The 24,280-nt window shown below is 46.3% G+C and overlaps 3 protein-coding genes across 3 annotated transcripts; 2 read left to right on the top strand and 1 right to left on the bottom strand. All coding sequences in view use genetic code 11, as the record gives it.

Annotated features, from left to right (window-relative positions):
* Window positions 1-1,449: 1,449 nt before the first annotated feature.
* On the top strand, window positions 1,450-3,234 carry EGR_08193 (hypothetical protein; the record flags this gene model as incomplete). Its single annotated transcript, XM_024497442.1, has 4 exons — window positions 1,450-1,583; window positions 1,635-1,734; window positions 1,846-2,078; window positions 2,700-3,234. The coding sequence occupies 4 exons, from the start codon at window positions 1,450-1,452 to the stop codon at window positions 3,232-3,234; spliced, it is 1,002 nt and encodes a 333-aa protein (XP_024348152.1).
* Window positions 3,235-4,360: 1,126 nt separating this feature from the next.
* EGR_08192 (Cullin-associated NEDD8-dissociated protein) lies at window positions 4,361-18,933 on the top strand (the record flags this gene model as incomplete). The annotated part of the gene is made up of 28 exons (XM_024497441.1): window positions 4,361-4,399; window positions 4,425-4,535; window positions 4,584-4,651; window positions 4,689-4,804; window positions 4,842-4,998; window positions 5,076-5,366; window positions 5,625-5,960; window positions 6,884-7,142; window positions 7,435-7,493; window positions 8,544-8,803; window positions 8,893-9,004; window positions 9,121-9,235; window positions 9,899-10,017; window positions 10,616-10,727; window positions 10,812-10,902; window positions 10,982-11,081; window positions 11,135-11,269; window positions 11,344-11,377; window positions 11,415-11,831; window positions 11,919-12,110; window positions 12,191-12,258; window positions 13,072-13,393; window positions 14,407-14,471; window positions 14,541-14,661; window positions 15,009-15,473; window positions 17,306-17,477; window positions 18,006-18,152; window positions 18,824-18,933. 28 exons carry the CDS (start codon window positions 4,361-4,363, stop codon window positions 18,931-18,933), a joined length of 4,593 nt encoding a protein of 1,530 aa, XP_024348151.1.
* Window positions 18,934-20,411: 1,478 nt separating this feature from the next.
* On the bottom strand, window positions 20,412-20,804 carry EGR_08191 (hypothetical protein; the record flags this gene model as incomplete). Its single annotated transcript, XM_024497440.1, has 1 exon — window positions 20,412-20,804. One exon carries the CDS (start codon window positions 20,802-20,804, stop codon window positions 20,412-20,414), a length of 393 nt encoding a protein of 130 aa, XP_024348150.1.
* Between the last annotated feature and the right edge of the window lie 3,476 nt (window positions 20,805-24,280).

Genomic DNA, 24,280 nt, shown 5'->3' with positions numbered 1-24,280 from the left:
CTCTGACTTGGAGACGGACAATCTCAGACAAACAGACAGTCCTCGTGTATCTGTGGTCCCTCTCATCCGAGGTCTTAAAACTATTTATCGGTAGAAGCACCTGATCCTCGTTCAGTAGGTGGGTTTGTTTGTCCTTTTCCGTAGGAAATAAAGGCAGAAACAAGTTTACTACAATAGTTGGCTCACAGCTGGAAAGCAGTAAGTCCTTAGTGCGGCTATTGGTTGGATTCAAGGACGGCGACAGCTGATTGGACAATGGATTGAGCACAACACATCAGAGGAACTGGAAAAAATCAGGAATAAGTAAACAATCAGGAGCAGAAAAAAAAAGGGATGGGGAAACAAACATTAGTTTTTTCGTTAAAGTAATTAAAATGGTGAAATAAGAGAAGTGTATGACACTAATGACAAGTGGATTGGAGGCAGAAGGCGAGGGGTAAACATTCAGAGGGGAGAGCTTGTATGCCTGCTTGAAGAGGAGGACCACTGGTGTTGTGTTTATTTAAAAACCGGGTGGGTAACCTGCATCTTGTGAAGTCGCTCACTATATCAGAATGAAGAAAAAGAGGTGAAAAATATCACCAACGAGGTCGTCAAACAGACCACCTTTCCATTCGACCTACCATCTGTGCATCCATCAGCCCTTCCACCTCGACACCCGGCCTAGTCCACAGCGTCTCAGCCCCTCAATGAGCAAGAATTCTACATTTTCTATACCTTATAGCGATTTCGGATAGGAGTAGGGGAGTTGCCTATCCAACGATCGAACAATTTAACCACGTTGATCATTCCGTGGTGGGACCTTGACGGTACTTGCGATCACGTAAATAAGTTTAACCTTGGGATACACCCATTAATGGCTCCATCCGTTAATCCGTTTCGATCCGGAACTGTCTTATGCATGTTTGCAATCTCCGCTGCCAAGGGCCAATTTTCTCTTGTCTTCTGCCCATGAAGTCGACTGTGCAGGGCTGCAGGGGTCCTAAGGGTTAAGAGAATGCTAGTAGGAGTAACTGCTGTGTAGCTCTGGGTTGGTAGCCAATGCCACATTGATCGTCAACTCCACGCCGACGCATGCCTGTCCTTTAAGCGTTTTTCTACTGAGCTGCTAAACCCTTTGTCAAAGCACAAGCAATGCGTGAAGTCTTCCATCGGTACAAGCATCCGCGATTGCGAGTTTTGCTGCTTCGTTCACCAATAGCGTCTGTTTGTCTTCCACCTAGATTCACGGTGATACGTGTATCAGCTACCAGCAATGGGGCACACCTGTACCCCACTGTCGCGCTTGGTAACGCCACAGTATTAAGTACTTCGTCTGGCCTAAAGTGTACCCAATCTGGCCACAATTCTGGTGAAATTGTTTTAAAGAAAGAAGGTTATTAACGCTACCTAAGAGATGATTCCATCACCGGTAGCTGGGAGTGGCGATCGAGGGGGAAGAAGTGGTCAATGGTCGTGCTATCACAGGCTACATTCTTCATTTTGTGTGGTAAGTTGACTGTCCTGTTGTTTGGTAAAGAGATCGTCACGAAACTTGTACGTCAATCGAATTCGACTCTGGGTTACGTGGGCAGTAGACATGTGTGAGTATTTGTGCTTTTGCTGGCGGTGTGCTCTATCCCTATCTCATCTAGAGTCAGGAACAAGTCTAAAGACATCCACCGCAATGAAGTTGTGGATGCACAGCGCAGCGGGCCACCAGTCGGCAAATCTGATTGGTTTAACCTTGAGCCAGTAAGAATGAAGTAATTCCCTCAAAACTCAATCCCTAGAAAGGTATAAAATTCCATGATTATTTTGATTAAAACTATTTTTAGATAGTGCTTTAAAGGTGTTTTAGTCCAGATTCGACGTGCATGGTTCCATCACTTGAACAAAACGAGCAAATTTGGAGTAGACGTAAAACAGCAGAATGATAGGAAGAAAGTTGCCAAAAACATAAAGCCAGTAGAAGGCGAGGACTATGTCAAGGATATGACAGCAGATAAGGTAGAAGACTTCGACCTTGGGACTGTGGATCTCCTGTCAGATCACATTGATAGTATTGACCTCGTCAATTGTGATGTGGGGGCCGGAAGGTAACCCTTCTCATGACTGCCCCCTGTAGCACCGACACGTCCGTCCGCAGATTTCTTGCAGTGACAGAAGATAGAAAAAGACACCGCGCATTATTTCCTCTGTGATTTACCCCCAAAAAACTTATTTTACTGAAGTGGTGCTGGAATGGTACAGAGGAGAGGTAAACTCCTGACTCGTTTACTTGGGAGGCTGTGCAGAGGATGAAGGGATGTCCTGCGATATGTTGGCGTCATAGTAGCCCTAGATGGAAGCATTCAAGGTCCCGTCACCATTTCATATCTTTACACTCTTGAGGGTCGTTCTGCAGTGAGTCCTCTTGTGACACTTCAAGCCAATGAGAAGTAGAGCCCATTTGATCAACGTTGACATTCATTCGGCATTTGAGGCAAATATGAGAATAAAATAAGGCGTACGAGGCTGAGGGTTATGTACATCATTAATTGGTAAGAGAATTAGGGGAAACGGTGTCAATTTGTAGTCTGGAAATGGAGGTGATTCTGGGTGCTTAAATGTCCATCAGCTGTCCGCAATCAATGCAGGTCACCATTTGAAGTAGAAATGGGAAACCTTAAAGCCAAGTCAGTTAGAAAGCCGCTGCCACCGTTACCACTATTATCGAGGATTGGACCCGCTCGACCCGGGCAGAAAAGAGATGAGGCAGTTAGTCAGGCTGTTGAAGTGGACTTCAGCGCAATGAAGATCCTAGTGGATAAATGTGTGCAAATCTACCCCGAAGTGATGGAAGAAAAAACATCAATGGAGAGTTTTCAGCCACCGGTTGTGTCATCAAAGAATCATCCAACAAATGAACCACAGAGTCAAGGCCATTCCTTTATCGAGATGTTCACTGCCATGGATGGTCTCCATATGCCCGATTTTACCAATCTAATGGGTGTGCCTGATGAGGAACTGCTTATGGACATCTTGGTGGATGAATTGGCATTCGCAGGCTGTGGGCAGGATGCCTGTGTTGATGTGGAGCATTGCCTAAACCAACTGCTTGTGGACCTGGAGGAAAAGTCGCTTGAAACGAAGATAAAAGGGCGTGCTACCTTGCCCGTGGTGACAAAACGCATGAGTTCCTTCCAACCCACACAGGCGACTGTGTGTGCTAAACGAAGAAGAATTGACGGGCAGGAGAGTTATGCTCTTTAGGTTTTTAACTACACTTTTTAGAAGAATACAAAGTTTCTGTACAAAACAACGAATTGCCTTATCAGCGTATGCGCAACAAATTACCCAATGCTTAATGCTACGATAAATGCAGTGGTTTTGAAATGATAAGTTTGATTTGATCATGATGCAGTAGCCTAATGAAGGACGAGAAGCTGAAAACCGATAATACTAAAATACCCAAATGTAGAGTCACGCGTCCTTCCCGAAGTTTTAATAGGCTATAGCAAGTAGGAAGAAAAGTAATTTTCCACGCATACACGTCCTAAGAGGCAGTTAGTAAAGACAGGCAGTGGGTCTCCATGTTCTGCATTGTAGTGAATTGCAAAAAATTATTGTTTGCTTAACTCTAAGATTTCGTAGTGGGTTATCAGGGTCACCACCACTGTAAGTACGTAGGAGGAAAAGGACGTCAACTATGCCCTAGGAAAAGAGTACTGTGAACGAGTACTATTTCAGCCAAGGTACTTTAATACGATAGTGGTTTATCCCTCAGTATTGATGAGGTGCCATTTCTGTACTTTGAATTAATTCTCTTGTACCTCGCTGGGTTGGCTGGCCTTTCGGGCCATACCAATAGCCCAGACACCTTCTCTGCGCTGAATATATATTCTGCCCGAGTATTTTGTCTTTTTTCGCCTTCAGGAAGTCTCGGGACGCTACAGTACGCTCTTCATAATATTGTCAATACAGGATGTTTCTGTCTTATTTCTTATTCAAAGAAGCTTCAGGTCGCCACACTTTCACAAAAACGCTTAAATGAACTTTATCATGCAAACACAAATTTCGATGGATACTTTGTAGGGTAACTAACGGTGCAACTACAAAATTTAGTACGTTATTTGAAGCTTTTGGATGATTAGGCGTTTTATGCACGGGAGAGTTATGAATAAATCACTTTACTTGGTTGATATAATATAGTTTTTTAAAAAATTAGCTTGCAACAAAAAAGTTAAAACAGTTTAAAAAGCATTTGCGCGTTAAAACCTAGAATTATTTGGTGTTTTGGAATGCGTTCTAATAAATTCACCTAATAATTCGAACCAATAATATTTGAGGTGGTCATTACGAAAGTGGGGCTTGAGCTATTATCATGTCTTCGTCGATGATGGCGAGATGTTCGAATGTAGAGTCCTTAATTGAGAAGGTATTTGTGTCTTGTAAGCCTGTAGTTCGGTATTCAGATGGAGTCTCCGGACACGGATTTCAGATTCATGGCTCTTAATGACCTGATTATTGGCATCCAATCCGGGTCGCTAACTCAGAAAGTTTTGAGCTGCAGGGTAAGTTAGAAATTTGTAGTGGTAGAATATTTTTTTGAATCTTAATAGCTAGTTCAAAAAACTCTTGAACTTCTCCAAGACACCCACGGAGAGGTGCAAAGCCTGGCAGTCAACGCGTATGTTTGGTCGTTTGTTCCGACTTTCCCACTCTAGCGTTTCGGCCTTATTCCCGGTAGTGGTGGAAGCGCAGAGCATCTCAATTGTGGAGGGGGTAATTGCTGGAATGTATCGTTCTGGTAACGAGCGCTGTAACAGCGTGTCCGTTCTGGGTTAGTTAGTCGCATTCGAATACACGCTCTTGTGTAGCATTAAAATCGCTGGTCAATGCAACTCCTCCGGATAACGTCAAACTCCTATCCGTTCTTGCCACTCACTCGATTCCTTCTCTGGTCGAGGCGGTCTGTAACGATAGCTGCTCTATTCAGGTTGAATGCTGTGAAATCCTTGGACATATGGTTTCGAGGTAAGCCTATTTCTTCCACACCTCCACGACTTTATCCTGATATGTATTAGCTAGCTACGGGACTTTTGCTCTCCTAGGTTCGGTGAACATCTAATACCCTCCTACCCCAACATTCAAAAGTGCATGCTCCGAGCCTTGAATAGTTCGCAACCGGCTCTGCGCAAACGAGCTGTTCAAATGGTCACAAACTTCATTTCCTTTGAAGATACTTACGCAGCTCTACTTAACTTTGTGTCAGACCGATTTGAGAAGGTGATGTGTCAAGCCGATATTGGAGTACGGCTCGATATGCCGCAACCCCTAGAGCAACAGGAGGAACTGACTATATCGTACTTTAAAGTCGCACTTCAGTGTCTCGTTGCATTAGCGTAAGTTATTTTACACAAGTAAAATGTTTTTTTCGGACTTATCAACCACAAAAGTTTAGTGGTGAAGTTTCGACTGGACATGTCTCCCTTGTAGTTTTCGTCAGTGTCAACATTGGGCAACTGTTGAAGTTTAAGTTCTTGTTTCAACGATCGTGGAGAGGAACAGTTTGAAAGCATCGCTGGGGTTCTTTGAATCGTGTTTGAAGTTTTCTGTGAACTCTGCAATGCAAAAATTGATATTTTTTTGGACGTCTTTAGTGGTGCTGGGCATTGTCAAGCTCTCACTGACGGTACAAGGTTAGGTCAGCTCTACTTTGTTGCCCGTTTGGAATGCTTGGAGTACTTCAGAGGTTACCTCGTTTTTTCCGCTCTTCTGGGAACTACGACTTGTTTGAACAGTAGAACGAAATTGGAAATGCTTCCATGGCACCTAGGTGGCGAGTTTTGGTCCGATGAAGGTTTGATCATTGAGGCTGGAGCTACGTCAATGGCAGTTTTATCGAATTCATCTCTTCCATACTTTGTAACCACCGTTCACGAGAAAGTTGGTGTAGTGGAGGAATTGATGATGGTGATGATGAATGGTGGTGCAAGGTGGATTTTCTTGTCCCGAGCTAATTAAATGAAATTCACGACACCTGTTTGTGCCATGTGTTTACGTATCTGCGTTTAATGACACACAAATCTTGCATTACCGAAACCTTTGGTTGATTGATAGCCTTCTTGAGGTATTTAATATTAGATGTAATGAGAAGTCTGGCATTTGTGAGGCTTCTTAAACAGTCCATTTCTTCCTCTAACTGCCTCAAAGTTATTTAGAGACGTTCGCGACCAAATTCAACGTCTCCAACTTTTTTAACGATAAACTTTTTAGTAAAGTAGCACAAGAGGGCTTCCTGAAGCACTTTACTCATGCTATTTTTTTTAATATTTTGAATCCCGTTACGCGGGGGTACAAGGCGCCTACATGGTGTGATGTAATGCTCTGGGTTTTAAGATTTCATATTTTTAATTAATGAAAATTGGATGCTTTAAGTTGGAGGCAGACATGAGCAAAATGTCGATAGTTTTGCGTTGCATCGAATTCGTCCTCCTGTTTTCTTGACACTGTAAATACTGTACAAGAGGGAGGTTACCTGGACGCTATCCATGATGCCAGCCACTTTCGAAAGTATCCTGCAGACATTTGGAAGACTTCTTTTCCGATGACACATCCAAGTCCTTCGTTGTCTTAATTTCGACTAGGTCTTTGCGAATTCACTTCGATCTTGCTGTAAAATGGAGTGTCGTGTGAATGTTAACTTTGAACAGCCGTACTCTACGGGCCCGTGTTTCACGCTTGAAGATTGGTCAGACCTTTTTAGATTGATGAATGCTTTTAACCATCTGGCCATATTCACGTGTGAAATGAAAGGCTACTTGCTTGTCTTCCTTGATTGAAGACGCAATCAACAATTCTGTAACGACACAGACCAGATCACAAATTCGTTCCATTCAAAGCCTCATCTTCCTCTTAGTTGCAATGCTGAATGCCTCGCTTCCCAAGCCTCCCACCTTCTCTATGACGGACTGATTCTTCACCTTCTGGACAGCGATATAAATGACACCATTATGCCTCACTTGAAACACGAGTTCGGTGATTTATACTCAGGCGATGCAGCCAATGAATTCAGGGAATTGGGTCTCCAGTGTCTCTACAATCTACTTCGGGCACGTCAACGCACCGCCACGCAGTCTTCACACCTGTCTCGTCTATTGGATACTAAATTCCAAAAGGTAAGGTGACTGGAGCTCAGAAGAAGTAGAATAGAGTTTTGCAGAGGCTTTCAGGTGAAATTGGGATTTGTGAGTTTATAGGACGGAGTGAAAAGTGGTCCTTTGGGAATGCCAACATTTGAAGGGCTGTGGTATAGTTGGACTTGTAACTATGGACGGCTAAACTACCCTAGGAGAGTTTGATGCAGGGTGAGGATTAGTCTCGGTTTGACTCCAGTGCCCTTCGTAGGTTCTTGAAGCCGAGTCTGTACCTTAGTAATTGGTTTCGTGTTGTTATTTGTTGCCATTGTAGATCGTTTATGTGCTGGCCAGTCTGGTGTGTTATGATCCCAACTGCGTTTCAACGTCCACGTGAGTTTGTTGTTGAATTAGAGACTGTTGGTGTTTCCATTCATCGTGGAAGTGGGAGGCCTGTCCTCCATTGATATGATTGAAAGGTTAGCAATAGCCACAGGTTGAGACGGGTGGATGCTTCTGGCACTGTTTTTTTATCTACCATGTTGGGTTCTTCGCAGATGCATGCATCCGTCCATCTTAAATCCATTCTCAAGTTCATTCTTTCATTTTGCTGCTGCTGAAGTGGGAGTACTGAGCGGGCTCTTTACCTGCCGAGGTCAAGCGAGTCTATCTATAGCTTTCTTTCATTGCAGCCATTTTCCGAAATCCAGCAAACTTCTGGTAGCTTCGACACCCCCAGTTTGTTCCCTTTGGTAAATTCTAATTTTCAAATTATGGAGGAATGCTCCGCGCTCTGCATTCACCACCTAGCTCTTCAATACAACAGCTCTCGCTATTGCGTTCCTCTTGATCGTGACTGTAGTGGAGTGGGCCTTTGGAGGAGTCTTCTGATTTGCTGTCAGTTCAGTGATAGCCGAAAACTCGACAGGACCATATTATCTATCCCGATACCAGGTGTCTGTTCCTTCTTTTGTGCCTTCTCCCTGTTTTGAGCGGGCAAGCAGATGCAGTTGATGCTTCCAAGAGCGGCACTAAATAGGGAGTAAGTAGGGAGCGCATCCGGTGCACCCGAAATCGGCTAAAGCCTCATCGGGAGTAAGTTGAGTTTTCCATGGAAAACCTCGTAGGAGCTGAGGCTCTTGGGGGGAGAATTGCGGCATTAGGGTGGAAACATTGGGCTGAGTGGTTGAGTCTTCTTGACGTGAGTGCCAGGAATGGATACCGGTTCGTGGGTTGCCATACCTCTGTGATCTCTAGGCTTTGCCTCCAGTCATTGAATTCGGAGGTGTGGGGAAGTTGGTCTATCATCACCAGGGAGGGCGTTGGTACTTTGTCACAGAAGTCAAATATCAGAAAGCGGAGGTTCTGCTGAATGCGGCTTGCGGATGGATGTTATCAGTTGACAAATGTCAAGTGGTTGTGTCAATTTGGTTTTCATTTTAGTACGAAGGTGTTGGGTGGCAGCGGCGATGACGACAATTTTAAAGATGCAGACGATGATGGCTCCCCCGTGGGCATGGATTACGAGAATGACGGAGAAGATGCCGACGACGACGAGGAGGGGGATGAGGAAGAAGATGATACGAGCTGGAAGGTTCGACGCACCGCAGCCAAAGTGATGGACGCATGTGTTCAAGCCTATCAGGAGAAGTTGGGACACTTTTATGCCTACTTCGCTCCAGTACTCATCTCTCGCCTATCTGGTGAGTTCGCAGTTATCCAGCCTGCCAGGAGCAGGAGACGAGTTCACAACACCCGGATTGGTAACTGTTGGTTCGATTGTTTTGCACAGAGGATCGAAATGAGGCGGCACGACTGGAGGTGTTCAACTGCTTGAACACCATGGTAAAGGCCACGACTTTGAAGAATCCTAACAGTTTGAAGATTCGCCTTCGTCAGCAAAGGTAAGAGAAAAGGAACGAGAGGAAGCGAGGCTGTTTTGTATACTTCTCTGAGCAACCGTCCATCCATGCACTCATTCATCGTTACTTATTTATATTCTGTTGTCTCTTCCATCCAGTTCCCAGTCCATGCTTCTGCGACTCTTGCCAGGCATTTTCCAGAGTATACAGCCCTTCACTTCTGCCTCCTCATCCAAACGCAGCAGTTCCCGAATGAGTAGTCCTTGCGTAAAAGTAAGTTGATGGTTGGTCTCTTACGCCACTGGTGGCAAGCAGGTGAGTCGGGCAGAGGCTCTTATTTTGGTACTTGAGGGTGACCCATTCCTTAGGTCTGACGAGCCACGATATTTCAAGTGATGAGTGAATTCGCCATGTCGAGGTGTTTGATGGAATCAATTCCAGCCGTGGACTTCAAATCACGTGGGTCGAATTCGAATGCGGAGGTGAAGCAGTTTTTCCGTTGATGGCTGCCTCACCGTCATTATTGGGGGAGCGTAAACAGTACCTAGCATAGATGCTGTGGAATGCCTTTAAGAGGTTCCGTGTCAATTTCGCTGAGTCCTTTCAAGCGGTGGTGGTAGTTCCTCTGAACGAACTCGTCACCTAACACCAACTCGCTCCGTTCTCCTTAGATACCACCAGTTGACGTTGTCCCCTTTGACCGATTCAGCTACTATTCAACCACTACACTGAGACTGTCGGACACCTTAATTAATTTCCTCCCAGCCAGTCTGGGCGATTCGGTACAGCGAGTTTCCTTGGATCGATGGGGGATTTCGCGTCACATATTTGTGACGCGTCGAGTTGCTCCCTATTATCAATAAAACTAGCTTGGTTGTGAGACCTCTGTTCCTTCACGTATTCGTTTTTTTCCTTTTTTCGTTCGTTCACCTGCAGACGACTCCTGCTTCTCACCAGGCGGTGCTGGCTCTTATTCGTGCGCTGGCACTCGCGTTGCCCGGCCACCTCACCGACCAATTGCTTACCATTGTACAGATGGTGAAGGGTGATTTCAGGTGAGGAGTGTGGCTCGCGATCTCAGGTCGTGGCTGAAAGACTTGCCAGTTTTCCGGTCAACTTTTGTCCATAAAATTGTAGTCATGAGGACGAATAATTTAGTGGATCTACTTATTACTTTGTAAGTAGCAACTACTGTGGCTGTGCGTTTTGAGGGGTCTTCTAGTTTTTGCCCCCGTCTGTGCCTGTTCAAGGCAAATTTCTTTGAGAAAAGTGTCGGGTGATTAACTTCTCCATCGGTGAGCCATAACTGCTGCACGAATCGACTTTCACTTTCCTACTTACCATCCTTTGTGAGTAGTATTGGACCACGTCTTATCGCGTATTCTCACATCAGCGGAACAAAAAGGGGCGTGAGTTGGCAAGTTTGTCCACTCAGTTGTAGTCAGCATCAATTCCACCTATAACTTGTAGTCGAACGGCCCCATTTCTACTTATTTACATTATGAATAGTATTTCTCTGCAAATACTGCTAGTTCCTTTCTTTGTGCTTGTCACCTCAATGCGTTGCTTAGCTTAAAAGTCCGGTTTGTAAAGAACCCAAAATGAAGTGCCATGTTCTTGTAATCCCATTTCCTGACTTTTTGTATCTTACAGTGAAAACTCGACAACTAACTCGGTGAAGATCGACCTTCTCAGACTGTTGCATCTGATCATCGAAACGCACGAATACGATAGCTATAAAGAGCTCGCGGACACTCTCAATGAGGTGCGCACGCTTGACCTCTAACCTCCTTTGTGTTTGATTTGGCATAAGTGGGTAGTCGGTCCATTCTTTTTCTTTTTTAAACAGATTGCGTTAACTGCGATCTCGGATGCCTTCTATCGTGTTTGCTACGAGGGTATGGATCTGGCGCAAATCCTCGTCCAACGGAGACCGCTGGGTAACTGCCCCTTTACGCGTTTCTTGGCCTACCGTATTTCGCATAAGGCTTTAAAAAAGATGTTTTTGTTAATTTGTAGAACACGTTGCTTCCATGGTATCTTTGTTCCCCGCCCTTTTGAATCAGCTTAAAGTGGTCAAATGTGACCTTGAAATTAAGGAGAAGGCAATGGTTACTGTGTAGGTCGTCCTCCTTTTTCACTCTCAAACTCCTGTCGGTTTCTTTACTGTAGCTCGACTTTCATTGAACAATTGGGGCAGGATCTAAGTCCAGAATGCCTTCAGGATACGTTGGATCAGTTTACCAAATTCTTGGACATCGAAACAACCCGAATCCCCGCTATTCGTTCGCTCTCCGTCATCTTCGCGTTCGTAGTGACTTTTAGGGGAAAGGTTTTTACTGCCTATAAGCCATAAGATAATTGCATCATTTCACTTTCAGGAGTCCGCTCAGTATCAAGACATGCCCTGTATCGGTAAGTGGAATTGGTCGCTGAAAAAAGGTGTTTTTAGCGCGATCTGACGAAAACACTGTTGGAGATGCTACGAGCGCGCGACTGTCATCTCCGTGCAGCCGCGACACATTGTATTACCGTGATCTGCTCCCACTTTCCACGCGACTTTATTCTGAACGAGGATAAAAATGTTGCGGCTATCCTGCCTCTTCTTCCGGACCTTCTTAATGATCCCAATCCTGCTGTAGTGCAAGAGGCCCTTGAATTAGCCGCCGCTGTGTTGAAACAGTGCTCACGTTGTGATGTGGTCCAGCAGGCTACGGTGGCCGACTTTTACACGGGAGAGAAATTTCTGGACCCGGTGATTGGCCTCACCCATTCAAGCTCTATTTCGTCGACTCTGTTGACCGCTCTCCTGCATCTGATGCAAAGTATCGGTATGTACAGACCCGAATCTCATAAGTTGTCTGTGAAGGTGAGTTCAACAAACATCTCCTAGATGCTGTTTTGGACAGCAGCCGCGGATTTCACACAAATCGCCTCTACTCACTCTTTGTTATAGTTTATGCTGGAAAAAGTGCTCGAACCGTTGGCAGACTATACCTCCGTGGAGATGAGTGAGAATTTCCTACTAATCAGGGAGGACTTATCCATCTTGGCGCGTGTTTGTGCTGAGTTGATTCTGCAGTTGCCGCGCTACGGGCAGTTGAATTCGATTGACTCGACCATGGAGGAGATGGTAGCTGAACTGAAGGTAGTCCTAGAAGCACTTTTTTTGCTCTTAAAATGTGTCCCAAATGGTGGGTTTGGAGTGTTTTGTGTCTTTTTTTGTAGAAAAAGACAACCCCTTACGCGAGACGTTATCTGTACATAATTATTTTCGGTGACGTTGGCTACAGAATGTAAGTTGAGTTTTTTTGCACCCCATTTTGTAATCTTTGAATGGAACCCTGATCGACACACGTTGGTGCATTAACCTTCCCCTCCCCGTCTGGTCTTGACCCCCTGTCTTTGGTGCTCTCCACGATCACTCTTCCGCCTCGCACATCAACTGGGCGACTGGAATGGGGATCGTGTTGTAATGATTTAGCATTTTAGATGGATAGTAGTGCTGGCAAACTGGGTTAAAGTGATTCGGCCAGGAAATGAATTAAGGCTACAAATGAGTGCATTTCGTGTCTTGGAACAGAGGCATCAAAGGTAGCTTCTCTCCACTACGTCCTGGTTGCATTCTCTTCCGTTTTGCTGCTTGAGTTTAGGTTGGTTACCAGGGGTCGATGTGTTTATAGTCGCTCCTCCTTGTGCGAGTCGCCATAACTTTGTCTCTCTACACCTGATTCCTTCCTTCTGCCACCAACCGACCGATACGTTTGAATGTGAGTGATAGCTGTCGGGCCTGTTCCACTGCATTGTCACCAATGTGGCCTTGAAGTTACTCCTCAATCCGTCATAAGGTGTACAAGTCTGAAGATAGCTGCACTGCAAGCGTGCGGGACTGTCGGAAGGTTAGTGGTAGATTTACGCCGTATCCTTGAACACCATCGCCCCAGGCCACGAGAAGCTGTGAGAGGCTAGAATGAAGACTTGCTGCTGTGCGCGTGTGAAGTGAAACGCCCTGGTTTGGCTTGAGGCAGCACTTTAAATGAAGTGTACAGAAGGTTGGCGACTGAAGTGCTCAGCATAACTGCTTATTGAATGCCTTTTCCAATTTCCAGTGATATCAGTCATCGTGGGGACGTCTTTGACATTCTCATGGACCACGTCGTTATGAACAAGTCTATTCTCCCCTCTACGGATCAGCAACCACCTCCCTCAGATGAGGCCCCGACTTCTTCATCTCCGCTTCCTTCTTCCACGTCTGCGACAGCATCAGGCAGTGGTAGCGGCTTTTCAGAGCTGCGACCCCTAGCCGTTGCAAGTTTGGGTCGTTTGATTGCGGGAGAACCGTCGGTGACGGTCCACGAACTTCTGCAGTTCTTCCATCAAGAGTATGAGCAGAATTTGGTGGTCTTCTACCTCTTACAGACGTTGCGACAGGTCAGCGGTGCCTCTTCGGGCTTGTGGTCCCATTTCTAACTCGAATCGATGTCAGAGTATTTCTTTAAAACTAGTTTTTTAAGCAAGTATCTAGAATACCGATCCAGAGGCCTAGGTCCTCGAAGTCTTATTTTATCTTCAGACTTTATATCTTGGTTTTTTTCGGTTGCAACCCTTGAAATTGAATTATTTCTTGATCTATGACATCTACATCCCCATCCAAACTGATTTTGTGGATTTAGCAATCATCTAGTCGATTTCTGTTTGGAATCCCTGAATTTCGAGGGTGGTCTGGGTGGAGGTCTGATTCTTTTTGCCTCCTATCTATCTGTCTGGCTAGCTAGCTGGCTGGCCTTTGAATGAATTCTCTCCCAAACGCTTTAGACCTTTTGCTTTTGGGATTCATTCAACTTCAACACGCTCCTCTTCCTACATCAAGATAGATTGCATAATTTTTCGTTTTGCGAGCCAAGACAGGAAAAAAACCGTTCCTCGACAAATGATCAGGTGTCTGAAGTTGCCTGGGCGGATCCTTTGATTACTTCAACAGCTGTTGTTGCTCTGCTTCGCAGCAAATTTGTTCTAGGACTGCCTTACTTCTCCATTCACCAGTGATACGGCATTTTAATTCCACCCATAGGTGATGCCTCGGCCAGGGAGGGAGGAAGGGAGGGGTAGAGAGACAAGGAGCTAAATTTATCTCTGCACCGAGACGATTCGGTGTTCCAGCTACGCTAATACGTCCCGTTCACGACACTCGGGGTATGGCAGGACGCTGCTTTTTTCCTCTGGCTCAGCGATTAGTTCAGGGCTGGAAAACTGGCTAGAGAGGTTAGAAAATCAAACCGAGGGAGGGTAGTCTTGCTGAAATCCACCCATACAATTCCTTATCACACTCCATCCAGTCTTTGGCGGCCGTCTTCGGCGTCAGGTTTGAAATGGCGCTCTCGATGGACTGTTCTATTTCTCACTGTCATCGTGAATGCTTTTGTCTTATTTCTTTCCCTACACAGGCTATCATAAATCTCGTTGAAGTCCGGTCCGCGGAATACATTTACCGCAATGTGGAGGAGGTCTGGTATGTCCACCTACACTTTCAGTTGCCAGACTTGGCAAATCCCCTCCTCACTCCTCACTTTTTACCTAGGAAAATTCTAATGTCACATGCAACCCATCCCGAGGAGGGCACAAGGAATACGGTGGCTGAATGCCTCGGCAGGGTTACGCTTCTGCAGCCAGCGGAACTGGTTCCACGGCTACACGCTGAGGTTTGTTCCACTTTTTTTTCCAAAGCAGAAGGTCACCTGATGAAGCCCATCCCTTAAATGTTCCTTTGGGTATCTGGACCACCTTCCATTACTCTTCCCTTCCCATAGAAAAATTTGAGATGATCCAGCTTCCAAACTCTTGTTTAAAGGGTTTTCGGCGAAAGGAGACATCTTGAAGATGAAGAGGACGTTTGGTTTTCACCTTGTAGCTTAACTGAAACTTATACCTTCCATTGCTTTTTCAATTGGCCCCTTATGAAAAGGACATCTTTTGGAGCGTTGAAGGTTCACCTGGAACCTTACTAACCGAATGATGGTCTGTCACCTGCCTCCCTCGTTTTCTTCAGCTGAAATCCCCAAACTCCGCCTCCGATAGTACCATTCGGTGCACTCTTGTCACGGCCTTCAAGTATCTTCTCTCCGTCGCCGCTAGCATAAACTACCCGGACGACGAGAATGGAATGGCCTCAGTCTCAGACACCGCCAACAGCACCGACGCCTCCGTTACCACATTAAATGATCGCCAGGAGCTCGTCCAGATCCTGTTGCAAGACTCCCGATTCCTCGATGTCCTCGCGTACATCCTGGACCGTGACCCAGATGTTTGCCGCGCCGCGCTGATCACCTTCAACACAGCGGCTCATTTCTGGCCCACCCTGATTCGTCCGTTGTTGATCGCTCCGATTGGTCCGAAACAGAAGCCTCTTGTGGAAGAAGTATATCGAGGCACGGTGGTGAGACAGGATCTCATTCGAGAGGTGCAGATGGGACCTTTTAAAGTGTACTTCGACGATGGGGTCGAGTTGAGGAAGGTGAGTTGGTGCTGTTTCTGTATTCTCCTCCAAATCTCATCCATGTAATTCCGTGGACAGTGCTCTGAACTGTCTGTCGAATGGAGCACAGTCTGTGTCTGTAGACTGCATTTTAGTGTCCTCAACCTCATCGAGTCTAAAAGGGTGCTTTTGTAACTCCTAAGACCTCGATAGATCTAAATTTTTTTCTACTTCGCATTTTCTTGATCTCACCTTGGCTCCCAGGATGTTGGAAGACTTCTCTGTCCAGAATTCTGAGTGTGAAAAGTGCTCGAAAAGTCCTCATGGCCTATTGTCAAGCGCTTTGTAGGTCTTAATCGTGGAGTCCTTCGTCATCGTCTCATCGCAGATCCCAGCACCTTCTCTCATTGGCCAAGTGGCTATTCCTCTAGACGGCGTTGAAGTCATCCCCAATCGGCGAAAATGTCAATCGCATATTAGTAGATACAGGAGTATCGCAGTAGATGAGATGTGGTAATGGAATTCGTAAGAATTTTTGAGGTTCTCATCGTATGTAGGAGAAAGTTTCTGCGCGGCAGCTCGCCTCCGTGGCAACCAACTCTCATGGCGTTAGTCTGTCAGGACTGCATCCACCAGGCGACATAACTCGGCCGCTTGATCTATCGAGTTTCATGTCGAAAAGCTAACAAATGGGAAGATATTTGAACACTTCAACTGGTGGGATCGATTGGTGGAAAAAGTGATTGAGAATTTATTGGATTCTTCTTGGGAGGCTGCAAGCTCTGTTGTGGTTCCAATCTACGTCACGTATATGTGACACCCGCTCTTATCTGGCACCGCATGTCACACATACGTGACGCTTGTCCTTTATCAGTTTATGGTAACTGTGGGCGGCAAACAGATTGGTTAAACTTAACGCGTGCTATTCTTGGTGGGAGAATGATCACTTTCTACTTTGTAGGCCTTATGGTGGTCAATCCGCACTGGCCACCGTGGCAGTGATCGTTTTTTACAGGGCGGGGATTCTCACTACTTTGCCACATTCACACCAGGTGCTTGCCAACTGACACCTTGTCAAAAATGACTTCACAAGGGAGTAAAATGCAGAAGTTTGCCCCTTCCGAATCCCCCAGGGCCTGCATCACATTTAAACAAACATTCCACCTCATTTAAACTGCCCCTTTATAAGCGTTTTGTTCCCATTGACGGAATCGTTGCAGATGGAAAGTGGGTTTAAAAGCGCAAATCATTTCGAGGTCATTTTGACATCTGATGCTTTTTTCTACCCTTGGTTGGATGCGAAGTCGTTCTTCCTGCCAAGAGGGGAGGCGGTTTAGCTGCTCAAAATTTGCGTTTTAAAATATGCGGATTTGCGCATCGACTCTAATTCGGTGTAGTGCGATCTGGTTGGAGGCGTTTCCTGTCGAAGTGATAAGCATTCAGCTTGACAAGAGACGGAGGAGAGGCAGGAAGAGGACGAGGCGTCGCAATTGCCTTCATGCAACTGCTTCTCACTGGCCAACGAGCTGGCCCTCCCTTCAGTTAGGCTTACGATCTGTCATCTTGGAGTGCAGAGGAATGTCGAAACGAACTTTTTCCGTAGCCCCGCTTTTGCGAGACGGAGGAGGAGTTTGCCTGTCTTTATGCGTGCGCATATCAGGAGGTTGCAAGATGCCCTGCCTAGCGGTGTGAACGGTGCAGAGCGCTCAAGACCACGAGGGATGGAAGGGATTCCGGTACTAAAAGTGTCAAGTGGGATTCGAAGTGCCTTCACAGAGGAGACCTCATCTTACCGGCTATGAACTGTTTGCCTGACCATCTTGCCACTGTTCGTCTTTTCGCTTCTTCCTCCTCCCCCCTTCCTCTTCTAGACGGCCTACGAGTGCATGTCAACCCTGCTGGAGAACCACACGGATCGTCTTTCGATGAGTACTCTTCTGGATCCCCTCATTGAAGGACTGCGGGACAACAATCACGTGAAACTCGTCGTTTGTCACATTCTTCGAAGGGTCATTCAACTTGCTCCTATTGATATTGTTAGAAGTGAGTGACGCTCCTTTAAATCCTGCATCTTCCAGTTTTCAGGGCTTATCGCAGAGGCCCGGGAGGTTTTTTGACGCAGTTAATACTCTCAACTTCGTGCAGATTGCTTTGAATGAAAATGCCGTCTAGAATTTGTCACCGACTGAACTTGTCTGTTGGGCATGCTTGACTAGATCCCACAGAGTCCTTTCCATGACTCCTGGGAGCTTATCAGCTGATACTGTGCTGCTGGATCTGATTCATTAGGCTCACTGGAAGATGCTGAAATAGGCGCATGCGAGTTTACGCAAAGGTGGTGTGCCTCAACTTTTAATTTTTTTAGCAGGTAGTGTCTTCTTCGTAGAGGAGCCTACCTGTTCCACTCGAATCTTTGAATATTCTTGGCATATAGGTATATCTAGGTCGACAGTAAGTCCATTCAGTGCCCACCTGCGATCCTCCATATTTGCTATTACGGGATCGACTCTCTGACGTAAGAGATATTTCAGGATTACCTGCTCGTCAAATTTTATCTCCTTGCCTTCGTAGAAATGCCAGAGCTGTCCCAGGCGCTGACGGCCATCCTGCAACTTCAACCAAAAGGCGACCTGGTGAAACGGGAGACAGAGAAGTTGGAGGAAGTGAAGTCTTGTGCTCTCTCAGTCATTGCCGATTTTCCAAAAATCCCCGATATGCGTGAGTGTGCTTTATCTATTCCTTTTTGCTCTTTTAAAGTGTTTCATAGGGGCATGTAAAAGGTCACTGAATATCTGATATAAGTAGTATCTACTCGTAGTGTTTCTTTGTGCTTCAAGGATAGGTGGATGGCATGTGAATCGAAGGTGAGCAGTAGTTCCTGCTTACGCTGAGCTTCTACAACCTACTCCACCTAGGAGTTGGGCTCCAGGGAATCCTCGTCACCTTGAAGGGACGACACTTGAATTAGTGTTGTGAGTAGCAACTTCCGATAGTATGTTTTTGGGTTGAAGTGGACGAAGATTTCATTAAATGAAGAGTGGTAACAGAATGTAGCCTTTCAAAACTTTATCGTGAAATATGGCTTACTCTTTCTGGCTGCTTGGCTGGTCGCTGAATTGGTGTTGTAAGTAGTTTTTGCCGAAACTGATAAAATATTGTTTCATGATGGGTGGATGTTCTTAGTCTGTTGGCTATAGACACCCACATTCATCCATCCTGTATCCATCCATCCATCGAACAAAGGATTCTTTGAGGCCGGCGCCTCCAGTCATTGAAAAGACGCTTGGAAGTGCTGAGGGAATCGCTGATTGAAAGGAAGATAGAGCGTTGTATTATGGATCGGCTTCACTTCCACTTCCTATGTTGAATATTCCGTTTCTTATTTGTAGGCAAAAATCAATTCTTTTGCGAGTTGATAAAGGTCATTCGATCCGAAAAGACACTCACCTCCATGTGGATGGAAGTGGTGGGTGGTGAGTCGTTCTTGACGAAGGTTTGAGGCTGAAGAGCACGAGGCGGCAATCCCTCGTAACTCATTGTCATCACCTCCTCCTTCCACTCGGCTCTCCTCGTCTGCTCCCCTCCTTCTGTAGCTTAACCGAACTCTTGCTGAACCATCGCTCCCCCCCTTTTGTTATTGCTTGATAAGGAACACCCAGAAAGGTGACATTATTGAGAAGTGAAATAAAGTTGGGTTTTTTGTGTGTCTGGCTTGCGTGCTGATGAGGAAGAGGAGGGGGTGCCCCTCCCGTTAACCGCAAATGCTTCTGCTGATGGCGCTTGGAACTCGGCAGATCGCCCTGAGTCAGCTCAGGACTCAGACCTTTAGCCAGCGGGTACCGTGTTCTTGTTTGATCACTCGTAAGCGGACACTTCACATATCAATGGGTTGACATGAACAACTCGAAAGTCTTGAACGTCAAGAGTGAGAGCAATTCAGGAAGTGGAAAATCGCTGTCCGCGGAAATGAGTATGGAAGGCGGCTCCGAAATTGATGTCCACTATCGCTTGCATGAGATCATCGGGTGAAGTGGAGCACCTCGAACAAGATGGCTAGCATTAATTGAACTGTGTTCAACGACAGTCCTTCCGAACGGCGCCTTGAGTCCTCCCTGAAGTTGTCGGCAAGAGGTAATGGGCTGCTGGCACGGTCTGAGGGTCATCCTGCTGAGAGCGAAAGTACAACCTGAGGAGACTGAATTGCCCACGGGACTGGACACATTCAGTCAAACGGAGTAGCTGAACCGGTACAAGGCCCCTCACGCCTTGCACGTCGGAGAGGGGGGTGTGGCATCAAACCTCCCGCCGACTAGGAACACCAGGCATTGCAGCCCTTTGGGCCCGACGTTACTGAGGCATCTCGGCAGTTCTATTATGCCTGGTGTTTCGCCCCTCCCATTCGTGAAATGTTTTGGGTCAGGGGAAGTGCACTAGTTTCATACCACTCAGGACCGGACTGGGCTCCACATCGAGGACATTGCATGCGCCAATCACTGATCGGAGGATGGTTAGCCTACAAGTAGAGCCATTCGCTGGGCTAGTGACTTCCACCTCCTCCTCCTTGTCACTTTGTTCCCGCTTTAGTGCTCTTCAGCCAAGCTTTTCACGGTTCTATTCGGCTAGAAGAGAGGCGGAGGAATAGGGGTCCCCGCATGGATGCGGTAGACAGCTCCATAAAGCACTCTTTTAAGTAGGATTTCGCCTTGCTTGTTGATGGCCTTCTCGTGGAACACGGAAGTAGACGTCGTTACCAGCACATCTGTCAGGCGTCTCCGCAGATTCATCCCTGACGTCAATTGGCTCGTTGGAGCACACTACTCACTAACCTACAGTAGCAGAAGCACAACCCTCATTCCCTACTTCATTATTACTTCCCCAAAGAAGCCTCTACCTCCCCCCTCCCCCAAATCACCACCCCCGCGCATAGAAAACAGGTGGCACGGGAAATCACTTTATTTGCAAGTATGTACAGTCGGGCTAGCTAGAGTGGTCATTGCCTCCCGCCAGCACGCAGGCTTCTCCGCCCTGCAGCGCCGCCTTCCCATTGGCTGTGAGAAAGATAGGCAGTGGGAGGCGCCGATCAAGTGAAGCCGCTTCCACCACCCCCGCTGGGGTGCGCAACAGCAGGGAAGGGGTGACGGTGGCGGGTGATGAAGAGACGGCGGTGAGGTGGGTGGTGGTTGCTATTGCCGACCACGTGTGTTTGGTGGAGACAGCGGCTGCTGCGGCTGCAGCAGCCATAACGGCGGCCGTGGCGGGGCTGGTGTTGGAGGAGGAGGCGGCGGAGAGACTTGAGAGCATTTCTGGTTTGGGTGGCGAGAAAGAGGGGTAAAGATAATGGGGTGGGTTAGGCAGTGGGAACACGCTCATCCCGTGTTTATCCATCCATCTATATCTCCCAATTTTTTTTATACTTTTTCTTGTTTCCGCTTTCGACACTCCATTTTTTTGTTTTGAACTAGAATGCTGTAAACAAGGTGATCATTTTGCTCCGCCCGACTTCCAACCAATCTGAATGCTGGCAGCGCCTGTATCATCTTAATCAGGAAACAGGGTAGTGTTTGTCGAAACTTAGGTGCCTTGGTTTTTTCGGACGGAAAAAATAACATGCGGTCTACTAAACCAAATGCTCAACACAGTTTTGACAGCCAAAACAGCTGGGACCGCCTTGTTTAGGTGGAAACTGGACGAGCTCGTTTCCCTTCTCTCCTGATACATTTTCAAAACTGGCAGAACATTCCTCAAGCCCTGGACCGTTAGAGAATACCACCAAATGGGAAAATTATGGGCAGCAGTTCCTTACTTAAGTAGTATCTTCAGCCCATGAGGGCTGTCGAGGTGCTGATTCGCACCTCTTGCGGATGAGGGGTAAAAGCGCTACCTCATAACACCGAGTAAAAGTTCGCGTTTTTTTATTTTATTTATTTATGATGAATTTATTGCGATTGATTTTCCAAAAGTATCGCTTAAATGAATGGGTGAAAAATGATGGCTTTCAGGGGGTCTATTTTAGGCCCGCAAACGGTGCTGAGGGAACTGACGAAGCCATCCACATCACTTAGCATCCGTAGAGGCATTCGACTTGAATTTGATGATACTTAAGCAGCTGGTTTAACGCTGTCTGAATGGAAACCAGAGTACAGTAGCGCAGAGGTGTAGAAAAAGTGTCTCGCGGACGAGGGCATCATCCGACGTCTTCTTGCCTCCAGGAAAATTTGCTAACTATCAATCACAACTTCTAGATTGTTTTGCAGCTCCGACCAACCGGAAGTGATGTCTTTAGACTTCACGGATCGCATCTCCGGGCCGACCAGATTTTATCAGCTCATCTTCTCAGGCCAGACACAGCTAGACGCAGCAACTTATTCGTCGAAAAACCAAAAAAGTTCCCAAAACTAACAGGAGCAAAAAGACGCTTTGGTCCATACATGTGTAGATCCAAAAGCATTTATTAAGAATGGAGGACTTTTCATACCAGAAGAGCTTTTTTTCCCGGATGGCTCACATTCTTTGCGCCTTTAAACACCACGGTGCGGCAGACTGTATTATTTAACCGCAAAATCAGTTTCACATTCTTTTAAATTAAGCAAAAAAATTTTTGAAAATACATTGCACAGAGTGTAATTTCTAAGTTCAAAAAGGAACCTTGCCTTGTTTGAATTCATCAGACTGGCGTTTCACAGGGCAAATGATTGATTTTCCCCTTAAAATTTCCCGCTTTGTCACTGATTCAAACAAACAATGAAAACCAGTTAAATGCCAAAATCGACGAATTTTTAGAATGCTCTTTTTCTTTTGGACTCAAAAATGACTCCAAGTGGGAGCAATTTTGCATTGCCACTGACGGAAACGTGTGGGTGTCAACACGTCAGTGTTTGTTTTAATGTCTTTTAAAAACAGGAAATGGCACCAAAAATAGTAACACATATTCATTTAAATAGTGATGCTTGGTGTTGCTAGCGGATTGACCACTACCGCCTCCCGCGTAAGTCACTAATTGTCTTCCGCTAATAAATGTCTCCCTCGCCCTACCTTCTTTTCTTCTCCCCCGGGCCACACCGATTCTTTTATCAGTTGAAGGTCTCATGCATGCAACCCAGATGAATTTACTCTAAAGGTCTACTTCGAAACAAACATTATGAAACATTTTCGCACCACTCACGCCCTCTATCGGCGTCGTGATGAGTAAGAAGCGGTGCGTACCACCTCGGCGCCTTTCGATCTCCCCTCAGCGGAGGTTTTGCAGGCTGAATTAATTCACTATTTTCTGACTGATACACCTCGTTGTGAGTTGAGCAATTCGACTTGCAGAACTAAGAGATCCACAGCAGGAGGTCTGTCGTGTCTGACGCACTGGTTACTACCACTGGGTTTGGAGATCAGGCCGACTGAATGCCCTTAAAGGTAACCATTTACCTCTAAGTCAGAGGAGGCGACGGCCCGTGACGACTGAGACATTAAAGACACCATTGGGCACCTCTAAGGCCACACTCAAAAGAAAGAGGACGTTGAAAATTCCTTGGGATCTTTACCTCTCCTTGGAGCTAAACCTTCTAAGACTACACACTTGTTTGTAATAGATCATTCTTCTAGTGGTAGCTTACTTTCCAACATTACGATTCCTCGTAGCAGGAGGCCACGCAAACTTTACCGACGCCTATTTTGCTCCCCAACACCCACTGGACGAGATTAAGAATGGCGAAGAGATCTGACCCGACGCACCATGAGGGCTGCAATATCCTTCGCTCTCGCCTACCAACTACCTCAGGTGTTGTTTTAGGAGAAAAAAAAATGGAAAGTAAACACTGCCAATTCGACTTTTTAGGCAATCTTACAAAATGAAGCACAAAAATGGAGAAAAATTGACTCATTTTTGAAGATAAAGGTCGATACGCGGTTTCAGCATCTTCCTCCCCCTTGCCTCCTTTAGCTTCCCCACCACCGTCCCCTCTCTCCCCTTTTGAGCTTACTCGCTAAAATTCTCTTCCTCTTCGACGCCAAAAGTAAGGGGGAATGCTGAGCTCCTCTGAGAGGGATGTCATAAAATTTTGAGCATTTTATTTCATTGTACTTTAATTTCGCGTGTGCAAAATATAAATAGAGTTCCCCTTTTCGTTTTACCTCTCTGATGGCACCGACATTGAGGGGATTGAGTAGGATCACGGAGGCCACTTCAACTTGGAGGTCTGGTGTGACTGAGGCTGGCTGCGGGGTAGGGATCATTTAATGCGACAACGGCGCTGCCTCCAGACGACACTTGGGATTTATGCGGGAGACAGAATGACGATATGTTGTCTAGACACGCGGAGCCAATGGCATTTAGAATGAAGGACCATTGTAACTTTTTTAGAATTTAATTTTGAAAAAGGCTCCTTTTTCTGCCTTTTAATTAACCATTTCGTGTGTGTGTTGCGAGCAGAGGTGCTTTCAGATGCGTTTTTGTTGCGAGGACCGCGTCAGTAGCTACGCGGTGAGGCATGCACCCCCCATCTCTCGCATGCTGTAAAGAGAAAAAATTACTTATGGAGGCCTGCAGAGACTGATCCGTCGGTGACGGCGGAAGAAAAGTGACCTTCAGTCCACGGAGACTTGCAACACCAGAAGTGAGGAAAGTGTTGTTTACTTACGTCCCCTCGTCAAGAAAGAGGGAACAGGTGTATAAACTGAGCAGTCCTGCGACCCACTGCTGTTTTTCCAGAACTTGAGCAACAGTTTTGCCAACCCTTCTTTTTTTTGCATAAATTTCCCCCCATAAATGAATCTGTAAACAAAAACCTTTCTCCACACTTTACAATCTTTCATAAGTAGGGAAGGCTTCTCTCCTCTGTTACCATGGTAGACCGCTC

Source organism: Echinococcus granulosus (genome assembly GCF_000524195.1).
Source record: "Echinococcus granulosus chromosome Unknown EG_S00098, whole genome shotgun sequence".
NCBI classification, from domain to species: domain Eukaryota; kingdom Metazoa; phylum Platyhelminthes; class Cestoda; order Cyclophyllidea; family Taeniidae; genus Echinococcus; species Echinococcus granulosus.
The sequence above is the reverse complement of the archived record's forward strand: the minus strand, read 5'-3'. Positions and strand labels throughout refer to the sequence as shown.